The sequence below is a fragment of the Trachurus japonicus genome, chromosome 7, assembly GCF_045865225.1.
Source record: "Trachurus japonicus isolate A0001 chromosome 7, Traja_1.0".
Taxonomy (NCBI): Eukaryota; Metazoa; Chordata; class Actinopteri; order Carangiformes; family Carangidae; genus Trachurus; species Trachurus japonicus.
Window position 1 is genome coordinate 25,404,195 of NC_140913.1, and position 23,498 is coordinate 25,427,692.

Genomic DNA, 23,498 nt, shown 5'->3' on the forward strand with positions numbered 1-23,498 from the left:
GTGTTGGAAAGTAACTAAGTACATTTACTCAAGCCTGATTTGAGGTGCTACTTATATTTTACTCAAGTATTTCCTCCTACTTACAATGCACTGCATTTCAGAGAGGAAAATGTGTTTATACTGTCTCACAAGATAATTACTTGGTCAGAGAGACATTGTACTTCACAACCACTAGTTTCACATTAAGATGCTCTAAGCACATGCAGCTGATGGTGTTGTTCTGTATTACTTTAGATTAGTTAGATTTTGAAAGGACTTTTACTTATACTGGAATATATTCCATAGTATGGTATAAGTACTTTTTCTCAGGATCGGAGTACTTCCACCATTTGTGGGCCATGAAACATACAGTAGGGCTATTTTATTCTTTGTTATAAGGAAATGTAGGATTATTGAAGTGAAAATGAGCAAAAGTGAGACCATGTTTTTGAGATTTGGTCAAACTAGCTCAAGACAGAGGGAAGCAGTGGGCCAGAATAATGACTGTCAGACAGACGATTTATGGATTTGGAAAACTTTTAACTGGGGCAGAAGGACAAAGTCACTTGATTGATTGGTTGATTTATTGATTGATAATCAGGGCATTCATTTTAAAAGAAAGGTCTTATTGTTGTATAAGTTCAAATAGTGAGTTTGTAGCCTATACCACTTTTTTGTGTTTACATTCAGACAATAGGACAAGACAGCTGTGTAATAGGAACCGCTTTTTACATTTCATTTTTAGGTGTTGGATAAATCAGATAGAACACCAATAGACTAGATTAAGGTAATGCTGTTACAGGAGAAGTATAACAATCAATTGGTGCTATAAACACTGCACTCGGGATGTGAGTAGCAGATGGGAGGTGGATTAAGACCCACACACACGCACAATAACACACAGAGAAAATGCCTATGGATGCTACTATACATTACATAACATCTCTTGGTCAAACAACATAGGCTAAATATTATTGTCTATGTGGAATTGGGTCACCTATCCCCTCCCTATAGAATATTAGTCATAATCCATGAGAAATAATGTGATTATCATCTTGGAGTGTCCCCGCTCCTCCTGTCCAAACCTCTCAGCGTCTCTGCTGCTTGCTCAGTAGTAATATAATGGCATTAGGACAATCCTCTGAGCGGCACAGGTTATTTTAGGACTCAGATGTACAGTGCAGGCGATCTAATGAAAGTGACAAATGCACGGGGAGAGAAAAATGACACAGGATGAGAGGATTAGGCTATCTAGTAACCAGAGTGTTTTTTTTCGTTTTTTTCATTGCAAATTTACATATTAGGGACTTGCTGCTGAGCTACAGTCTTAACAGCATGTTCAAACTGGAATATTGTGTTTGTGCAAGACACAGACAATCAGGTGGGGGGTGAAGAAGAGGCACTGAGCCAAGGTGCAGCATGAAGGAACAGTATCGTGTTGGCCCGGTTGTCTTGCTCCCCTCTAACAAGCCCTGTTTGGAGGGCGGGAGAGGATAGGGACGGGAGGCTAGAGTTTCATTCACTGCTCCCAGCATATTGTCCTGTCACTGCTGCACCACTCGGACAGAAATGTCAGGTGCCTCCTCAGCGGTCTGCACAACACAGTCCTTACAATAACTACACACCGCCCTGCTACTTAAACAAACCATTTATTTCAGAGCATGACAGCTTTTTAGATTTTTTTTATCTTTTTTCTTTTAGCTGAAAACCCCAGAACATGGATAGAGGCACTGCACGCTGTGTGGTGATGATGTCAATGCCAATGTCGTCATATTTCCACTGGGCACTGTCTAAACAAGTGTGTGTGTGCGTGTGTGAAAAGTAGATGAAGAGATATAGCTACACAGTGCACGGATGAACTGAGGGGCTGAGACTGCGTGGCGGACTGCTGTTGCGCAACAGAAGTGCCAAGCGGTAGGTTGGTAGGTCGGCAATCGTGTTTATCCGCTTGTGAGAAAAAAATGAGAGGGAGGGAGCGAGCGATGAGAGGAGAGATGGAGCGGTCGGAGCGGAGGGAGGGGGCGTACGTCTCCTTAACCAGCTCCTGACTGGAAACGGCTTGCAGCGGTACCATCTCTCTCTCTCTCTCTGTGTTTCTGCTAGGATAAGAGGACCGATTGGATCTCCGCCGCCAAAAAAAAAGGCTTTCTCACACCCGGCCAAAGGAAAACTTGTCCGCCGCTCTTCCCTTTCGGAGAACTCGGCTATGCCCTAGCCATCATCATATCCCTGCCGCAGAGGACGCCATCGGAGAGGAGCAGCACAGACCTGCCGCAGGTACGTTGGTGTTGGTCCGTAACAGATGGACTTCAGCTCACAGTTGTGGAGCGGTGGCTGCTATGCGGCGCTACTTTGCGCAGTAGTAACCCATGCGTGACGCCGCTTGCAGGCTACCTGTGCCACGGTGCCAGTGGCTGGTTCCGTGCTTTTTTTCCTTCTTCTTCCTCCTTTGTCATCTTACCTGTGCTTTGTTTCACGCACTTTGTGTAGCCTACTACTACGTTGTAAAGGGGGGTGGGGGGGATAATAAAGGTCCCAGTTGGTATGAAGAAGGCAGGCAGTGGGGCAGGCAGGAGAAAGCGACAGATTGGGCGAATTTTGTCAGTTGGTTCGTGTCGTCATGTCACGGTGATAACGAACATAGTAACGACGTTACTGCTTTTCGTGACTGGCCATGCAGCCGATAACTTCAACGTTAAAGAATTGAAAAATAAATAAATAAATGAGATTAAATAAACATTCAAACGAATGACAGAACAATTTGAATCGCAAATCTACCACCGGCACGGCAGTGAAGTTTAAATGGACAATATTATCCTAAGCCTTTTCTCTTTTCTTTCTTTCTTTACGTTACTGAGGCTACTTCTCCTACTCGCTACAGTAGCTGCTTAGTTACAGTTGCTAGCTGCGCACTGATACCTCACTGATCTGATCTCAACCGCCAATTCAGGGGATGTAACAAAGAAGGAAGGACTCACCTGTGGAAAATACCTATGTCGCATTTTACGCATTAGGTGGCTCTTTATTCTAGTTAATCGGCTACATTTAATGAATTTGTGAAGTCGATTTTGAATAGTTCAAAATCATCTAGGTAAAAATGCAATTAATGGCTGGCTCCACCAACCATGATTCTAGCTACACTGCGTAGGCCTATTTGATTAATTTCAACAGGAAATAGGCCTATCACTGGACATGTAAAATGTTTGTCTGTCCATAAAGTGGGAGTTAATGTGGGCATTTTATAGTGACACAGCAACAAGTCGAGTACTAGCTACTATTTCTCCATTTGGCCACACACTGCTTACAGGTGCGTGCAACGTGTTGTGTAAGTTCAGTGTATTTACGAGGGTTTCCAAACCTCTACCAAAGGAGAAGGCCTGTGCCACATTGGGTGGGCGTATCGATCCCAAAATATTGATACTTTAGATTTACTTTTCTTCTTTCAAGGTGAGCTCACACTGAGCTGCACCCACTCTTAACCATTGTTGTCTTAAACCTGAGCAAGTGCACATAAATGCAACAATAAAGGCATCTGTGGTTCAGCTGATAGAGGCAATCCATGTCAGTTCAGTCTAAGCCATCCCCACCCTTTCTCAGCTTCCCTGTCTTTTTTTTTCTCAGTGACTATCACCTTAGCAAAAGGCAAATATCAACTTAAAAAGGATGAATGTAGTGATTGCTGCATCAAACAACACAGTGTTCATTCATGTAGCACCTTGTTTTTAAAATTGCTGTATGTAGCCTATTTATGAATGAAGCCTCTTTTTTCCTGCTTCACCGGCCATATACCTCAAACCAGGCCTTACAGATGACAGGTATAAATTCTACCTTCCTTAAAATGACTGCAACCCTTAGGCTTATCATTTAGTGGTCATTAATTGTATTAAGATTTAGTCGATTGATAATGCACATATCTCTCATAAATCAGACCCCGCTTGCCCCTGCATGAAAATACACAAGGTGCTTTTCATGTTAAAATGTATTGGTATTTATATCTATGATTCTGGCCCTGTATTACTTGGTATTGGATTGAAAAGAAATGAAAAGTTTTGCCCGTCACTCCTTTGGAGGATCTAGCTCCACCTGTTCCTCATCAGGATTTGAACTCATCCTGCAGAGGGAGAAAGCAAAAGAGGGGGAAACCGAGCCAATGTGGCAGGCTGAGCTGTTCCAAAGTGCTACTGGATGTAATGTAGAGACGCAGCCCTGCCAGATGCCTTGAATTCAAAAGAAAAATAACACACCCTGATCCACTGACAAGAGAAAAGGACTCTATTCGCTTCTAAAGCAGCTCAGAAAGATTTACTGGCTGCTTGGATATTATTTTTTTGGACAAGTGGGGTTTTGAAAGAGTAAATGGGTGTTATAGGACAGAGGATCATCCACAACTGCATGCTTTAAAACTTAGTGGCCTATAAATGGCTTACCTTGAAAAAAAAAGAAGCTATCATTCACTTTTATTTTAATCCAGATGCTTTTAAACAGGCAGCACAGTTAAACAATACATCCCAGTTAACAGCTGACATGTCACACATCCCAGAACAGACAGTCCCGAACTGTCAGAAAAGTGGAAAATAAAACATAACTTAAGACATCAGTATATCAAGCCAGCGCAGACCCACTAATCACCAGACACATCTGTTCCTAAGCTCTTTTTATTGTGGCTTTTTCGAGCAGTCCAGCAAATTCAATCATTACACTACAGTTGTACATGTGCACCAAAGACATGCAAGATAATGTGTTGTTTTTAGAGCCATACAATTTGTCTGCAAAGTCAATGATTGCTACACTACACACCACTTAACGCAGCAGTGGTTTTATTGCATCCAGCTGTAATAAAGTGAGAGTCTTGGCTGTGGTTAACTCCGTGTTGCAGGCACACAGTTTATGACTTGTGATGCCTGTAATCAGTTTTCCTGAAAGTGTTCTGTGGCTTGACGTGGTTCGGCAGCTGTCTAAATCAGTAACCAGACCGACTATCTCTCTGAGTATGTTACTGGGAATGTATGACTGCCAATGTGAAGATCTGAGCTCACTCGGCTCATAACAATTATTCACTAAATCTTTGTTGACAGTGGGAAACTGTCTTTACGTATAGTCAACATTCATATGTCAGTTTGCGTAGCATGTGTTTTTGTGCAGAGGTCTGTGTTTGTGGAGGTGTGTGTGTGTGTGTGTGTGTGTGTGTGTATGTGTGGTGAAGTGACAGTTAAAATGCCTCACCCTTTAAGGTTGACCTTCAGCCTTTGATCTGTGGCTCGCATGAAGGCGGACCATCAGTCAAAAGATGTTGTGGGGCTCAGCACTTTTAAGCTGGACATCCGTTTCAATTGGGGATCAAAAGCATCCATGATTGGTTCTGGAGCCTCCTCTCTCCATATAGCTTGACCTCTCTGTGTGGTCGGTCGCTCCGTTTGGAGTTGTGATAGCCCCCCAGGCAGTGGAGTGCCATAGGAGAGGCATCTTTAACACACTTTGGTTTGTCTCTGGAGCTAAATGAACAGCTTTATTCAAGCGTAGAGGTCTAAAATTTGGGTGGAAACTTTCTGGAATGCACGTGAAGAGCTTGTGTATCTGTTAATATTGTATATATCAACTAAATTCAAGATGAATAGATATATTAGTTTAATAAAAAATAATTTTTAATGTGGTAACTATAATCAAAATGAGCAAGAAAAAACATCGTGGGAGCTGTTTGCTATCCATATGTTATTTCAAGGTGTGGAATTTTTAACGGTCAAACCGGCGACCTCCCCCACCACTCGCATACCAACATAACCACACATACTCCCAACGCCTATTTCTCCCCCCTCTCTGTTTCTCTCTCTCTGTCTCACGTACTCACAAATTCACAAACATACACTGCTGCACAGTCTCACCCCCCCACCACCACCACCTCACCCCCCCTCCGGAGTGCAATACAAACAAGTTATACATCTGTATGGCGAGCTGATGTGCAAGCAGTAATACATAACGGCTCTCTGGTCTGAGGCTCTGTTGCTTCACAGAGGACCACCACCACCTCTCTTTCCTTCTCTGTCCATTTTTGCAATTGCTCTGTCGGTTCTTCTTATGTATGTTCATCCTGCAGAGACCCTGTTACTGTACCTCTCTCACCCTGTAACCTAATTCTTTTCTTTTTTTTTCTTGGGGGGCCATTGCCTTGTAGTTGTTGCCTCTCAATATTTTCCCCAGTCTCATTCATTAAGCAGTTTGTACACAGCTTATTAACCAGGCTCTCCTTCTCAGCTGAAGCTGATGTCTGTGGACATGACTTTGTTAAATCCTGTTCATTAACAAGCCACATTGACACTGTATACTATAAGTCAACTCAGGTGTTGGGCAGTCAGTCAAAGCCACGACCTTGTAATCTCACGCACAGACACACAGCATCAGCATGTGTCTAAACATTCACACGTACAGGGCTGGGTGTGAATTGTTAGCCAGGCCAGCAGCTTTTAGACCAGACTTTGGTCCAGATTGAAACACAACAGTAACAGATATTCATGTTTTCCTAAGGATACATCCTTTAGATTCTGGTGATTTCTTGATTTTTACTCCAATGCTGCCAGGAGGTCACCGTTTGTGGCTTTGAGTGATAAAACTCCAAAACTAGTGGATGGATCTTCCTTAAATGACTCATGGGTTTGCGTACATACTCAACACATTAAATGTTTATAATGCATTTTCTATATCTTCAAATAGAATTAAACCCACCTGGATCACCAGAGAACCGGCACTGTCGAACTTCTACTCTTTTAGTACTTTTTTGACCATAGACCATTTCTATCAGTCTGAGAAACAACCTCAGTGAGAATGTGAACTGTTTTTTTTTCAACAGAATCCTTTGTTCCATTTCACAAAAGCAGTTGCCCAAGGCGTTGTCAGAAAAAATTGTAGTTTGAAATCAGAACTTACCCAATAAAACAATTATAATAGGCAGCCAGTGCTGTCTTTTAGCACTTAACAGTTTTCAATACCCAGATCGTAGGACACGTTTCGGTTATTGCCAAACAGCCCTGAGGCTCGATACCCAATACCAACGGAGACAAGTGTAGACCAGGCTTTGTTGAAAGACAGAGATCCCTCTGTCCACAAATAGACTTATGTCTCCCGCTGGAAATATTCTCCCAAATTAATGGAAACCTTGTACTGCCAGATTGTATCTGGCAGAGCAAGTGCGAGACAAAAATTCTTCAAAAACTCGCCTGCACACCCCACCCTATCTGCCAGGCTACTCATGTGAAGTGACATTAGCTAGTCATGTAAATGAAGTAGTGCAGACATGACATCAGTAGTGCACCGATTAGTAACAGCTGCTGTTGTACTGAGTAATGTGATTGTATAACCAGTAGGTCTATACTGTGGGCAAGGAGTTTATAGTAATCTTCAGATTGCCGCTTGCTGCTGTGCTATTGGATATTATCCACGGGCATTTCCTGCTCTGGATAAAGAACGTATTGTGCGAGAGAGAGTGACGACATCTACACACCCCACTGCTAATGAAATACAGAGGGATGCGTCCCTTTGCCCCAAGGGTCAAAATGTGATAAAAATACATCCATCTGCCTTCTTCCCCTGGACAGTCATAAAGGGACTTGCTGTCTAATTTGTGAGCGTGCATGTCTGTATTTTGCAGACAGAGTAGTCAAGGAAGTGTTATGGTTGGCTGAGAGAATGCAGATCCTTATTGAGGCCAAACACCAAACCAGCTGATTACACTGATCCGATCTTTGTAGTATTTGGTTAGAAATGAAATCCAACAAGCTTGTTCCCAGTCTTTAACTGGAACCGCTTAGAGGAGCTGCCAATCGGCCTCAATTTACTACATTTGTAATGCTTCGGTGGAAACTTGTAGTTAAATTGTCTAAATCCAGTCAAGAAATATTTTGAGGGACAACTCGTGTGTGTGCGTGCGTGTGTGTTTTTGCCTATGGCCCATGTGGGGAGAAGATGAGATTAATGCTGACAGCGTTTCAAATACAGCAGCAGACTGTTCTCTCCTCTCTCAAGAGCTTATTTGGCCAAATGCCTGTTGAGACTCATTAATCACTGCTGCCTACCTTCATACACGTACACACACATACACATAGTCTGACACACGCTGGATTACTTTGGGTCAGGATAGTGGTGTATTTACTAAAAGCCCTCTCGCAATAGTCAGATTGTTTATCTCCAGCTGCCAGAGGCTACACACCTGACAGTTACCGTCAGTGCAAAGGTGAGTCAGGCTCTGTGTCTCCGTGTGCCCTCCTGAACAGTCGGCCATATCTCCGTTTGGACCATAACAAAAATTCCTAATCCGGAACCATTAGTTTCCTCGTGACTCTTCTCTTCTTTTTGTTAAATGTTCAGCTTCTTCAGTTTCTGTCCACTGGCCTCCTCTGTTCTCTTGACATCCTCTAAATTTCCAACCCTCACCACTTCTCTCCGTCCTAATTTTGTCACATATCCCCCTCCCCTCCCCTCGCCCATATACCCTCCACTGTCAGCTTCATTACCATCAATGTGCCTCCTCCACCTTCTTCACCCTTCCATCTCTATCTATATCCCCTCCTCCCCATCCCATCATCTCCTTGAGCCTCTTTCCTTTCTCCAAATTCTTGCATCCACCTCCTCAATTTCTTCTTATCTCTCTTTCTCCTCTGTCTCCTTCATCCAGGACCATGCTGTACAAGTGTGTTGAAATAACCTCAGCGAAATAAGGACATGGGGAAAGAAATAACGAAAGACAGAGGGGAAAACACGGATTAATCACAGATTGGATTGGCTAAAAGCCGACGAGACCGTGAACAGAAGAGGTGGCTGAGACAGGAAAGAAAATAAACATTGAGAGGCTACTGTGAGTGGGCGGAGATTGACAGATACCACTCCTTATTTTACTGTATTCATGGACAGCTCTTCTCCACAGCTGCTCCACTACCACGTTAGTAATCACTGAAATAAAATCACAGGTAAATACACAGCAGGGCACGGTATTTGCTATGCACTAGTCTAAATTTCCTCACATACCTATGTGCTGTGTGACTTCCTGCTTAGTGACTGACTCCTTGTGCACACACATACGTAGGCCTACACACACTTTTTCCATGCACTCACACATCTCGCACGTCTTCGTGAGCGCAAAATGCATATATACCAACCATCGTGTTCAGCAGCTGCAGTAATTTCTCTGGTGAACGAGACATCACGGCTGTGAATGAGCCCTGAGTGAGTCATAGGGAGCAGAATGAATTCCCCCATAGGCGCTGATTGTCTTTTCTTTTTTTCAGTTTTGCTTCCTGATGTTTCAGGCTGAAGTTTCAGTGTGATCCTGATTCTGCTCCCTAAGGTTATCTCCCACTGTGAGTCATAGGTAGAGAGCAGTGCGAATAAGGGAGGTTTACGTAAGTCACAGGCTGAAATAGTAAAAGAAAAGAGGTGTTTTTTAGACGTGGGGTCCACGATAACAGGATGCAACTCACAGCTGCTTAACGAGATGACTCGTAGGATTGTGTAATCCTTGGGAGCCTGAGGGTTTCTACGTGTCACTGGGCTCTCTAAGCTTCACCACACTCGGTGGTACAGCTGTCAGTTCCTGGCATCCATGACTCAAACAGAACTTTCTTAAAAGGGAGCAGAGTAGACTTTGGAGGAGGAAGGAATTGATACTCTGCCAGGAACATTTTATGGCAGAGATAGTGTGGCAAAAAGTTAATGTGTCCATCTGCCAGTGAATGAAACAATCTGTGACTTCTTTTGGTTTTTGCCCTCGTTCACTTTGGGCAGTGCATTGTCTTATATAACGTCCAAGCTTGAACTCCTGCCTTTGTTTTCTGTCCTTGTGTGTAGGCAAATGTGCCGTGTATTCTGAAATAGTATACCTTGCCTTGTGTATGTACTGTATGTGCTGGTGTCATGCTGCTAAGAGCCTGTGGGAATTCAAATGACATGAATCAGCATAGCAAGGCTCCTACAATCACAAATTCTTATAGAATGGCACAATTTCATGTATTAAATCTTAACAAGCTATGGACCATTGCAACTACACAGACAGACATTTTTTACCAAGGATTCAAGTTTTTTAATTGAGCTGATTCAGGATTAATAGATGTTTAACTGCCTTTGTGTGCGTGATGTAACGTCTCCATGACCTTTACATGGTGGTTTGTGCTTGTTTACTTTGTTTTATTGCATGGAGTTTACACTGTGCCTGTTTTTCCTCTGCCTCCAGAAGCACAGTGGGAAGGATGGTGTGACGGCCACAGAGACAGACAGAGGGTTCAGTCACTGCTCAGCACTCAGAGGCAGACCATGGCTCCCATGCCCCTCCTTTTCCTGGGCTTCTTCCTCTCCATCCTCTACTCTTCAGATGCCCAGATCGTCATCGGCTCCTCCTCCTCCTTCACTCCTCTGGATCGGCCTGTTAATTCTTCCCCTCCTCCAACCAAGCAAACTGCTCGATTCTGGCCCTCCTTACCTCCCAGAGGGCGAAGCGATGTTCCTATCAGAGCTACAATTCGGGATAGGTTGACAAACACAAAGGCAATGCAGCAGGGACAAAGAATGAGCCGTCCTACTACTCAGTCTGCTCCCTCTTTTATATCTGCCCTCTCTACGCAGAACCTTAGCAGCGGGCCAGTTTTAACCCAACCAACTGCCTCCAGGCCCAGGACTGACATGGCTAGTTTAGCCATGAGCAGGGCTTTGGCAAAGGCAGATGCTACTACAAAAGGCTTGACTCCACCTCTGCCCACTTTGTCCTCCACTGCTGTGGCTGAGCCTGCAGGTTCAAAGCCCGTGACGGGAGGTAAAGCAGAGGAGGGTTTGGTCAAAGAGTCAGAGGACGGTGATTCACAGGGGTTGGGATCAGGTAATACCCCAACAGTGATGCTTCTGAAGGAGGAATTACCCCTTCCTCTGCCAACGTCTGGTGATGAAATGGCACAGTATCGGCCACAGGCACAGACGGCAGTGTCTGATATTTCTGACGTAAAGACACCACCAGCGGACAGTCAGACTGTGAAGCCTCCCTTGTTGTTGCTTACAACAGCCAGTAAAATCTCTACAACAGCACACACTGAGGCAAAGGCCACGCCGGCCCCTGCAGTAACACAAGCAACACCTCGGACAGAAGTAATAACAGGTGAGAAATCAGATATAGTATATCTAAATTGTGCTTCATCGCAGTGAGAAAATCTTTACACCACATCACAATTTTGTCTTTCCTACCACATTTTAGGTGAACTGACAGAAAAAACACCTCCCACCGACAGAGTTTCTCCAAAGCAGGACGCAGCTGTGGCGACCACAAGCACTACCACTACAGTTAAACAGTCACGGGCTTCAGGGCTTCCAGTTACTGGAGAAAGCCAGAAGACTCCACAGTCAAACACCACAACACCCCAAGCGACAACTGCATCTACTACTAGTGTGCTTACTACTACACAGGAGACCGTGAGAACATCCCAAAAAGCATCAAATGAACCCAACAAAACAGCACAGTTAGGGAGAAATACAACCAGCACAACTGTACAGTCAACAAGGCCAGGTAAGAGACCAGGGTGTCGTATCTCTAGTTCAATCGTTTAATAGTTTTGATAATTTGTGATGGAATGATTTACGCAGCTGGGACTTTCTTACTGGAAGAATCTGGAAAAGGCTTCAAAGGAGGGGAAAAAGTAGATACACTTTTCCATGGAAAGTGGGGTGGTAGTTGTGTGGGGTAGACACAGCAAGGGAAGAAAGTATGAGCTGGAGGTAGAGGAGGGAGGGGGGCGAAGGGGGGGTGGGCTGCTAGATTCGCAGCCAAGCGGAGAGATAGACAAGAGGGGAAAAGTCGGGTCTGAGAAAGAGACTGTTGGGAATACAGATGAGAGAAAGTAGACAGGGTGGGTGAAAGTGTGGTAGAAGAAAGGTACAGGCGTAGAAATGCAGGGAGTGGAGAAGATAATGAAAACCAGATGCACAGAGAAAGGGATGGAGGGAGGGGAGCTGAGGAAAAGTAGATGGAAAAGGAAAAGCATGACACATGGGACGCATGGGCCAGTCTCTTAGATACCATGAGAACAACATCTTAATGACTTTTAAACAGCCGGGCACTCCTGCCCCACGAGCAAGTCTTCAAGGAGAGTCCATGACAGGTCACTGAAGGCAGAGACAGCAACGCATTTCCTTTGAGATGGAACAGGATTTTTTCTTTTTTTTTTAGTTCATTGCAACATGTGGACATATAGAGCAGTGTAAGCAGAGAAAAAAAACTCAAGGGTATGGGTACATTTAAGTGTATCCAGCTGTGAAATGTGATCAGCACATCTGGAATGTGTCTGGATCTTGCTCCTGTAAGAAAGAAAAAAAAGGTTTGTGGGAAGGAAGTAAAACATACCTTTATATAAATAAAGAAGTGTGTCTATGATCTGTGCATGTGTGTATGTGTGTGTGTGAGTGAGGGACAGAGCCAGGAAGTGAAACACATGCTGGAGTGAGTCATTAGTCAGCATGTCAGATTTATGGTTGTCTTCTATAGGGTGAGGACCTCTTCAGTCCTCCAAGTGGCTGATGGTTTAAGTGTTATGGCACTGATCACTTTGTTCCACCATCCATCAAGTTAAATGTGTATGTGTGAAACTGTTCTTTATAAATAATTCTAGACATCCCTCTATGTTTTATAGTCTTTATAGAGTCTTTATATTTAACATATTTCTTCCTTTAAAATGCTTGTTGTAGTGCTCACCCAGTTCTTGTGTGTCATGTTTTCTTGGGCTGTTATCTTCACAGTTGAGTAGTTCACAAAGCACTTGGTGACAAATGGCCCCATGATTATAGTGCTGTTGGGTGTTTCCTGGGTTTTACAGGAGGAGAAGGTGGAGTGCCTTGAACAAACTAAACAATGTATGTGCATGAGAAAGTAAGTGGCAGACAGAGACAGACACACCATATTCTCAAGGTGCTGTCTGGTCCCATGGGGGATTTTTGTATTCTATAATACTGCAAAGTTCAAATAGAGACATTTCCTAGTTAGATGCATTGCGACACTGTAGTAGAGTAGGTTCTCAGTTATGCAGAGGAGCTTCACTCAGCAAAATGTCTGATAGAGTTATGAGTATCATGTGGATGATTTGTGTCATGATACTCAAATCATGCCGAGATTTGTATGTTGTGATTGCCATTTCAACTGTATCACATGAATAGATACCTTTTCGAAATTATTATTTGAACTAATTAGACTTTGGTTCAAATATATGAACATCCTCTGTTTCCCAGGAGCTGTTGGTCCTTGCTTTTGTATTGCATGTGTGGTTGTGTGTGTCTTTGTGTGCGTGGTGTGTAATGTGTACAGTTCGGCCTGTTCAAAGGAATACTGTTTGGTTAATGTCTGTGTTTTGCATACTAGGTCCTGTTTTGTGATGGCTAGCAACACACTTAGCTGACACGTGAGAGAAAATATGCTGATCCAAAGTTAATAAGGTTATTTGATTAGGAACTTGTCTTTATATTTACATTAATTACAGACCTGGAACAATGTGTCAGTGCAGAACTCATTAAAGTGCTGTTGAGGGTTTGATGGTTTTGGTTCAGGACTTTGATGGTGAACTACACCCCTCTAGTGGCTCTGAATAGTATGTCATGCACTTTTGTAGCAATGCTACACTTTTCATTACATTACAGGAATGAATGAAGGAATATAACTCAGTTCAATGACATTTTGACTTATGACTATATGTTTAAAAATCTGAAGAAAAATAATTCTGTTTCTGCTTTTCTAGGGAGCGCCTCCTTCCTCACCACCGGTGTTGTGCCAGTCACACGACCAAGGTTCAGCCCCACCTACCAGACGGGTATTCGGAGGAACCACTCGATTCTCCTGGGACTTCCTCACCAAGCTCCACACTCTACCTTTTATCCAGCGCCCTCTCCCAGCGCCAACCCCTCCCTTAATAACACACTTCTCTACTGGGGGGACCTGAGCCGGACGCTGGCCTTTGCCTGGGAGCTGCATGTCTACGGCTCAGCGAGTCTCTTCCTCCTCCTGTTTGCTGGAGCTGCTCTTGGCCTCACCCTGTCCCCTGCCACAACCTGTCCTCATCGGGGTGCACTTGCACTTGCCAATGCTCTACTGTTCCTGGCTGGAGGCCTTAGGGCGGCTCTCTTTCTAATTGACCCCTATGGCACGCGGAAGTTGATCCCTCGTCCTGCGGTCACGGCCCTCTACAACCTGCCCCTACACCTGCTGGTGTGGACACATGCTGCCCTGGCGCTGCTGGCCCTCAGGGTGGCCGGGGTCAGTGTGTTACCTACAACTATGGAGCGCCCTCCTCTGGTGGCTGTGCTGGCAGTGTTGCAGTGTACCCTGCTGCTGGCAGCTGATATGCTCTCTCCGGCCCTGTCCCCTGTGGTGCCAGTCACGCTGCAGGTCCTGTCCCTGTGCTGGGGTCTGGCTATCTGTCTGGGTTTCCTCTTCTATGTCTTCCCACATATACGCTGCCCTCCTATTCCCCACCCTGGAGTCCCTGAAGAGGCCAGGAGCAAGGCTTGGACAGGAAGTAAGAGGATAAGCGTGATCCTTGGCAGAGTGCTGGCAGTGTGTGCGGTTATGGGAGCACTGTGCTGTGGGCTGCATGTTCACGCCACCTTATGGCTTTATGGACTGCTGGGGGACTGGACGCACTTCAACTGGGGGTGGTGGCTGGTTCACTTCTGGGCCCGGCTCCTTGAGCTTGCCTGGGGGTTCTCCCTCCTGCTCCTGGGGTCGTGGGTCTTCTGGAGGCCTCAAGGTTGCCGGGGAACAGAAGAGGGTGGATCAGATCGCAGAGGAGCAGGAGACCTGCCGTCGCCGGGCCAATCTGTAGGGTCCAGTCAAAGACACACCTGCTGGTCCAAGATAGTGCAGAGCCTGAGAGGGAAACCTTGCAGAAAGTCTGACAGTAATGGGGTGGGAGGAGGGGGAGGACCGGGGGAGGTGCCTAACAACTGGGCCGGTCAGGAACGTCCTGGAGCTGACATCAGTAAAAGTCTGATCAGGAACCAAAACCACGAGCAGTCCACCGCGCCGCCGCGTAGCGTCAAAGACAGCAACAGGGGACGCAACCACAGGGGCCACTCTGCAGAACGAGGCGTATTTCACGGCTCCACGGGCTCCCTGCTGAGACTGCAGGCGCTGGGCCGCCCGCCTCAGCGCTCAGTGAGCGGCAGCCTGGATCAGGAAAGGGACACCTCCTTATCTCTGTACGAGTTTGATCTGCGGCCCCCCTCTCCGATCGACCTCACCCGCAGCATCGACGCGGCCCTGCACAGGGAACACCTGCTTGAAGGAGGCAGCCTGTTTCATCCTTTGAACCAAATCTCGCAGACCCCCTCCCCAGGCTCGGGGGTCAGTCAGGGGCCCTGGCTCCGGAGGAACAGTGATCCCCAGATGCTTTCTGAGAGCAGCGAGGCCCCGACGGAGTCATCCATGCCACTGGGGGGCAGCGTACTCAGCAGCGTGCCCAGCAGGCAGGTGACTGCTCCCCCCACACCTTCACATCAAGGTCACAGGTGGGCCGGGAACGGGATGGGGAGTGTCCCGTCGTCGGTTTCCTGCCCCGTGTCGCTTCGTCCCTCCAGAACCTCAACGGGGAACCTGGGGGAGGACGGAGTGGACGACACGCGGCCGTTCATCACGCCGGACTCAGAGCGGGTGCGGGGAAGGGCTGGGAAGCCTGTCGGGTCGCGGAGTTACCTGGAGGTCAGCCGACATGACGACTCCGCCAGTGTCAGCAGTGAAATTATTGACTTATGAACCAAACCTTGGACAAGAGGACCAATGACTGCACATCAGACATACCCATTGAACCAAATACTGTTCCCAAGCAACACCTCAGAAAATGTTGGAAAAATCTGATCGTTGAACTGAACTGAAATGAAATAAATGATTGTTTTTTTTTAGAAGAGGGAAAATATCAAAAAGTAGACCTGGGTGATGAACTTAAAGTCGCCCAGTTGCCTTTTAACTTGTTAAAAGGTTCATAAACTGTGTTTGAGGAACAGATATGGTATACTTTTTACTCTGGGAGTAAAACTGGGAGATATAGCACAGACACAGAGCACACTCATAACTCTCTCCATCTCCTTGTAACACATGATCTCCCGCTCTTTTTTTTTGTTTCAAACACACAAACCTGCATAACACTGACATAACCCCAAGTACACTGACACCATACACACATTTCATTAGGTTCCTCAGCAGGCTTGATGTGAAATATTTGATGGTGATGAATTTCCATAGTGTAATAAATCAATGAAATAGATTTAGATAATGGATCCTATATTTTAGCCCCATTAAGTGTCAATACATTTGAAGGGCGAAAGACAAATGAGCGTCTCTAGTCTCTGTTGTCTCAGTGAAAATATGTCTGCATGTCAACAGTCGTGAATTTCATTCGCTTTCATAGACTTTATTTGCTTTCTTCCACTCATCCATTTGCTTTGTGGAGTAAAGACGTGCCATACATGACCTTGGTTGGTTCTGTGCTATTTGCAGTGATTCTATAAACCCATTATTTGGGTTAACCCTCTATAGCGTCTTATCAGTGTCATAGTGACTCAACTATGGATTACTTCTAAGTTCTTAACATGCTGCCGCTGTTGTTGTGCAGTCTGCCTTGTAGGTTAATGTGAAGCTGATTACACAAAGAGGCAGGTAGGGAACAATAGCCAGGGACATGCAGACACATGCTTACACGATGAAACTGTTGCTGAGGTTTGATTTTTTTTTTTTTTGCCTAAATTAATTAGTTTTAAAATGGGATTCAAGTATTCTGCTGTGAGGTTAATTTCACCTTGACATGTAGCTGTAGGACAAAGCTTCTGCCATCAATAATTATGTACAATTAAAGCCTCTGCCAGCATTTCTTACAGTATCTAACCAAGAATATTAAACATTTTCATGATCCTATCAGTTGCATCGAGTCAATTCAAACTGTTTCTCTTTTATCTAACTAAATGCTACACAGCTTTGCAGGGCTGCAACACTAAAGTCTGGCTTGGCATGAAACTCAGAACTCTCATATAAATCAGTAACAGAGCACTTAACTGTAAGCCTGAGCACTAGACTGAAGTATTTTACTACTCAAAGAGGAAGATATATTTCAAATATATGATGTATAAGCACCAATGTAAATACTGTTATTTTTGATGTTCCTGAATAAAGATGTATTTGAAACATAGTCGTAGTTATAATTACTGTGAAAGACAATCTAAAGTGGTAATGCTTATGTGTCTGAGCTGTGCAGACAATTATGCTATTTTGACATCGGATTGTGGCCTGTTGAGGACATGCAGAGCTGTGACAATGGATACTTGAGAGTCAAGGACATTCTCGGCTGTGCTTAGGATTGTAATAATGATTAATAGCCATGATCTGAAGGGTTTTGAGTTCTACTTTATTTTTTCTATGAATAAATGATGACAAAGGCATTGGAAAGCAACAGACAAAGCAGTTTGGTGATCCTGAAAATAGCCCAGTGGTTCCCTCCTCCTCCTCAGACTTTCACATAATTGAAAAAACTGAGTCTATGACTTATTTTTCGGTTACCTGAGGGCGACTTGCAGTACCTCCCAGTGACGTGACATATTTGATATTTGTTTAGTATTTACAGTACAATGGCCTTGTGTTGTTGTCATTCCAATGAACCTGTAAGATTTCACTGTATCGGTACTCACTGTTACCTCTTTAACTTCATGGCCAGGGTGGTATCTCCAGCACTTGTAGTGTTGTCCCCTCCCCAAAGCAGTACGTGCCATAGAAAATACAACCAGTGTACCCCCTCTTAGTCACAGTACAGTGTTGACTTTTGGTTCTTGTATTTCTCGCTGCATTTTGTGTCTGGATTCAAAATAAAATTGAGAAAATTTGAAATCCCTTTGTCATATTTTTTATTACTTTTAGCTATTTATTTTCACGTAATAACTTCAGTTTCCTCCCACAGTCCAAAGACATGTATTTAAGGTTAGTGTTCAGAGGTGTGAATGTGAATGTGAGTGACTGGCTCAATGGATGGATGGATGGACGCGGTTTCACATCACAGTGACATGAGAGATAATATGATTAGCTACAGAACTGTGCGAAACTGGAGGTCCGTGGTTTTCATCTTCCTCTCATAGTCTTCATCAAACTGTTCGTTCTGTTGAACAGTGAAATGATTTTTCCAGTCCCCAACTTTTCCTGTAAAAACACATAAGTTTAATAACTTGACCTGATTTACCAAGATCCCAAATGAAGAGTGCTAAATTGCTTGTCGGTTGTTGCATGCGTCTTGCGGATGATCTACTTCAAGTAATTACGTAAATGACAAATGTACAAACCGCAGGATTGAAATGAGGGCAAGCTGTGACTTACGCCTAATCAGCTTTTCGTTCATCCAGCAGCTCCAAAATGTCATGGTTAAAAGCGTCTATGTCTGAATATTTTTTTCTTGAGTGAGAAAACTTGTTGTCTATATCTTTTCTCACATGTGCCTGTGACTCCTTGCTGCAATAACAAGAGCCATTATGCCAAAAGCTGGGCTGATTACCAACTCCCTTTCAAACGTACAAAATTCAGACGCAGTCACAATTACCGCAGTTCACTTCCAGGCTTAGTAAATGACGTTGCATGTGCTAAATCAAGCTGTCTGCATTTTCTCCTCACGGTATTTTGCACAACAGGGCAGAAACACCCCACACTGCACATACAAATGTTGTGTAAATCAGTCCATTTGTATTTTTCTTTTAATTCTGCAACATTTACAAACATAGAAGTGGATAGCACTAACCTTTTCGCAAGAAAGGGGAAATCTTAAAATCTAAGACTTCATCCATGGAGCCATTGGCCATTTTGTTGTTTTTCATGTTGCCAAACTGAGCTTTTTCTACCACTTGTCTCTTCAGCTCTGTGGTGGCAGACAATCCCAGGAAGGTGCACAGCCGGTTGACTTCTCGTTCCGTATCCTGCAAAATCAAAAAGTTGAAATCTTGTGCATGTGTTTACAATACAACAGTTCAGGAGCCAGTTTCAGAAAGCAGGGTTAACTCTGGGTTTATAACACGAAGCTCTCAAACTCAGAAGCCCAATCTCAGTGCCCCCCTAAGCCTGTAGCCATGAGCCCTCACAGACTGACATCAGCTGGTGAGTGAAGCTGCAAGAGTTTGGAATAGTATAAAGAGGAATGGGACACCACCAACAAGCCATGTTTCTCAGAATTTGCTCTGAACTGAGTGTATGTCCAAAATGTATCTTGTGAGCGATGTGAGGGCTGAGATAGTGCAGAATAACAACATTGCTCAAACTAATTATAAAACTTCCAATTGGCCAGGCCCAATGATAAACTCTTCTACTTCTGTTGACCCAGGCAATACAGTAGCCAAATGGCCATAAAGCTCTGACTGGGCTTCAAACCCCAGCGTCCCTCTCCAAAGTCAATAGCATTAACCTATCTAAATGAATGTGTTGAGCCCTCTGCCACTGTCTTAATATCAATTGTTTGTTTGTTATTTTCACAAAATGACACACCATGTCTGCCATAGCTTTCAGTCTGCAGGCTTCAGATGAAAGGTGGAGAAAAATCTGCCAGCCAGCATAGAGGGTGTGATGCTTGGTAACTTTGTGAAACCAAGAACCCAGAGTTTCCTTTAACTCTGGGTCAACTCTGAGTTTTCACTGAAGTAAATTGAAACTGGGCCCAGCTTTATCACTCACCTCAATCAGATCTTCATAGAACAAATAAAGGATGTTAGGAGTGGTCTGTTTCTTCTCCCACCAGCCTCTCACATGCTCATACCAAGAACCAAAGACCACTGTTAGGATAACAGAAAGACACCACCATTGCATGTAGACATATTCACTCAATGATATGATCTGATTGTTCCACTCACTCTTTCCCTCCATGAATCTCTGCAGGAAGCTGCTCCAGTCTCCCGGCTCTGGTTGGACCATGTTCATGCGATCGAAGTGAAAGAAAGACACCACACTGTCTTTGGCATTGCGTGCCACATAGATGATCTACAATCAAAGAGAAATGAGGAATGTGGACATATACTGCATGTCTCTAAACTCACATCCAAAGAACAAGTGTGGGAATATTTAGTGCTAATGCACCAAGGAGCTGGCAGAAGATCACCCTCTTTCTCTGTGGTTTTGCCTGCCTCTATATGTCTATTGTCGTTGCAACCTCTTCAAATTGTCGTGGCAAGCTCTGAGCCTCAGGCCAGCCAGAGCCACAGCTCGAAACCAATGAATTAGAATATTACTTTGATATTTCTTAGTTTATGAACTATTTCACTCACATTTCTGAGCTCCTTTCCCATAAGTCTCTTTGAAACTGACAAACAGAATGTGAGGAAGTCTGTACTCTGTTTTTCTGAGATGAGTGAAACTCTAGTTAGTATATGCCCATCTATGCTCACATGGCTTGTTAGTTTAACTGGTTGGTTAGCCAGCAGATGTGCTAATGGGAGTGTATGTTCAACTACTACTACTCTGAAATAACAAATGAATATGAATATGAGTGTTGTCTAAATGTGATACTGGTTAATTCAGAGCAACATACCTTGGAGTTCTGTTCAATAAACGACTTGGGAATGAACTGGACCGGCAGATGTGTCTTGATAATACGTGGAAATGTGGTTAATGCATTCAGCTCATCCACTCCTGATACAAGAAAGTATGATGTTACCAGTATAAAACACTAAAGACACTAATTTGATTAATCACCACTGCATGTGTCACAGTATGAGACCAAACTTGCCAGATAATGATCCAGCACTGAATTCCAGAAACGGCACTCTGTTATGGAGTGCGATGTTGTCTTGACGTTCAGGTGACACTTGGCTGAAATACAAAAGGTCCAGAATGTAGGACACCCATGTGGTCCCTTGGAAATTCAAGAAAAATTATATTCAGTTGGTTGATAGCAATTGAAAGCTAAATGCAAAGCTAAAACAAATGACGTACTATTATAAAAATGCCAAACAGTATTGTAGTGAAGAAAAACAATCTCCCTCTAAAAAGGTCACCTGCTTTTGGATAGGTCGCTATAACAATATCATCTGGTCTCGCTTTGAAGTTCTGCACATTGTCCCAGTTGTCAGTGAAATATTTGGTCATGGAGACTCCATGGAAGTCAAACAACGTTGGTCGGGTTGGCAGCTCCATCTGAAAGAAAGACACAAAATGTTTTTTTTTCTTATGAACAATACAAACTTTCTCTATATAGCTCATGTTCTCTGGTTGTTTCTAACAAGCTCAAGCTTTACATGTGGCCTTTTTTCTTTTTTCTTTTTCTTTTTTACAACAAACTTAATGTTACCCCAGTGCAAAACAGCCTCAGTACCGTATAAGATAAATTAAATATTCAGACATCCAAAATCCCTGCTTGGAATAATAATTTGTATCTGTTATCATGTTATTTTCCAAAATGCAGTTTCAGTTACTTATATTCTGTCAAATGCTATGAATATGCCATATAGGTGCTAAAGAGCAGCATGGTGGTGCAGTGGCACTTCACAAAGAGGTTTTAGGTTCAATCTGAGGGCTTGGCGCCTTTCTGTGTGGAGTTTTCATGTTCCCAATCCCAATGTGCCTGTGTGGGTTCTCCGGCCCCCTCCCATGGTCAAAAGATTTCACGTAAGGTTTAACTAGTCATCTGAAATAATCATAGGTGTTAGTAAGAGTGTGTGAGGTTGTTTGTGTCTTGGTTTCCTGTTTTATTTTGTAGTCTATGTTCTGTGTTCATGCTCTGACCTTAGTTCCTGTTTTATTTTGAAGTTCGGTCTCTTCTTCCTGTGTTCTCCTGCTTGTGATTACTTAATGTGTATGTATGTAATACTTTTTGTTCCACCACACCCGCTTTTTCCTTGTCTGCATTTGGGTCTAGTCCTCCACACAGTGACAGTTTGATATGTTTGGCCTGTGATAAACTGGAGACCTGTCCAGGTATACCAGCTGGCTTCAGATCATTTTATTGTAGTGTCCAAATCTGAAATCTCTCTCACTAATATTTAAATAAAGCCAATTTTGGGAACATATATTGGAAACATGGGCTTAAAGAGTCGGCTTCAGATGGCAATTAAAAAGTTGATTCTTAGAGAAATTAACACAGCCCTCGGTGTTTGCGGAAATGTTACTCATTCTCCCCTGAGCCGACCTTCGAACTGCTCACAAAGTACCTTTATCTCCTCAGTTTGTGTAACATACTGTTTCGCTTGTATTTTGAGGCAAATTCAGATGTTTATATTACAGCAGTCACACAAATATAGGCGCAAAAATGATCTGTGAATTGTTTCAGTAAAGGGTCACATTATATACTACAGTGTTAACAACAATACAGGGAATATAATTGACAGTGTATGTAATTATGACATACCCCTAGCTCACCTCACAAACACCTATAAGCTAGTAATATGGTACATTAGGCTTACCTGCATCTGATCTCCACCTGTATGTGTGCTGCTCTCATAAACAGCTCAGTTGACTCTTTACCTTACACTTTGCACCAGCCAGTCTATGTCAGTTAATCAGGAAATAGAAAAAAAGTGGTCAAAGTCTGACATGGATCAAGCTCTTTAATCAGTTTTGGTGCCTTTAAAATAACAGTCTGCTTCACTTTAAAGAAAAATGTCTTACATTGATATCTTGTGAATCAAACTTAGTTAGGGTCTTTTGATCTTTTTCTTTTTCACCACCTAGGCCTAGCAGTTAAAGGGTTTTATTTTATACAGATGCACTGGGCCTTTAAATTTTTGTACGAAACTTAAAAATTTGATGATCATGTATTTGACCCATGTTGAATCTTTTTTGTTTGTTTGTTGAAATGAATCACATGTAAGTCTATTGACTTTATTCACATTAGTGTGATCTGTAATACCTACAGTTAATAACGGTAAGAAATTTGACTCAATTTTGCTTCATTTAACTGTATCAATGGCACAGTTTCTATTGCAAATTGTTTAGTGTATATCAAATTGTTGTATCATTCTCAAAGTGTCATATAAATTCACCCCATAATAAAATATCCTAAATAGAATAAAAGCCATACAATTACACCTTTGTCCTATAATTCCTTATATTTGCACTGTATACTTCATGAGTCATTTAAAGGTTCATGCACACAGTGCTTTACCACAGTTATGCAAATATAAGAGCTGAAGTTATCACAGCTCATCTTTTACCAATTAGAGCTTGGGATCACTTTGTTGTCTCAAGAGCACGTGACTCTTTTAAAAATGGATTTCCCTCTTCGGCCAGAATTATTTGATTTCCATGGAGTCCCAATGATTTACTATTTCACTACGTTACGACTCACTTATGAGTGTCAGTCAGGGCAGTGTTATGTTCAATCTATAGCCCTCCTTCTTTCAGTTCATCCCATTATGCTAACTGATTCACATGCTCTTGAGACAACAAAGTCATCTCAAGCGCTAATTGTTGCCATAAATATAGTGGTTGAAGGAGCATAAATTGAGTATAAACTGAGGGAACATTTAAATAGAGGTATTTAAATACACTGGATGTTGGATGTTATGCT

General features: G+C 43.4%; 2 protein-coding genes across 3 annotated transcripts; one reads left to right on the plus strand and one right to left on the minus strand.

The window, feature by feature from the left end:
* Nucleotides 1-1,976: 1,976 nt before the first annotated feature.
* Nucleotides 1,977-17,854, plus strand: LOC146984860 (uncharacterized). The gene is made up of 4 exons (XM_085782391.1): nt 1,977-2,256; nt 10,193-11,104; nt 11,201-11,509; nt 13,725-17,854. The coding sequence occupies exons 2-4, from the start codon at nt 10,273-10,275 to the stop codon at nt 15,734-15,736; spliced, it is 3,153 nt and encodes a 1,050-aa protein (XP_085638517.1). The 5' UTR covers nt 1,977-2,256; nt 10,193-10,272; the 3' UTR covers nt 15,737-17,854.
* LOC146984861 (cytosolic sulfotransferase 2-like) lies at nt 17,363-22,465 on the minus strand. 2 transcript variants are annotated; one of them, XM_085782397.1, is made up of 8 exons: nt 22,393-22,465; nt 20,989-21,127; nt 20,721-20,846; nt 20,523-20,623; nt 19,849-19,975; nt 19,673-19,770; nt 18,750-18,924; nt 17,363-18,160 (listed from the first exon to the last, which is right to left on the minus strand). In XM_085782397.1, exons 1-8 carry the CDS (start codon nt 22,396-22,398, stop codon nt 18,048-18,050), a joined length of 885 nt encoding a protein of 294 aa, XP_085638523.1. In that variant the 5' UTR covers nt 22,399-22,465; the 3' UTR covers nt 17,363-18,047. The 2 variants fall into 2 exon arrangements, with proteins under 2 accessions (XP_085638523.1, XP_085638524.1); XM_085782398.1 differs by having other exon boundaries at nt 22,382-22,404.
* Between the last annotated feature and the right edge of the window lie 1,033 nt (nt 22,466-23,498).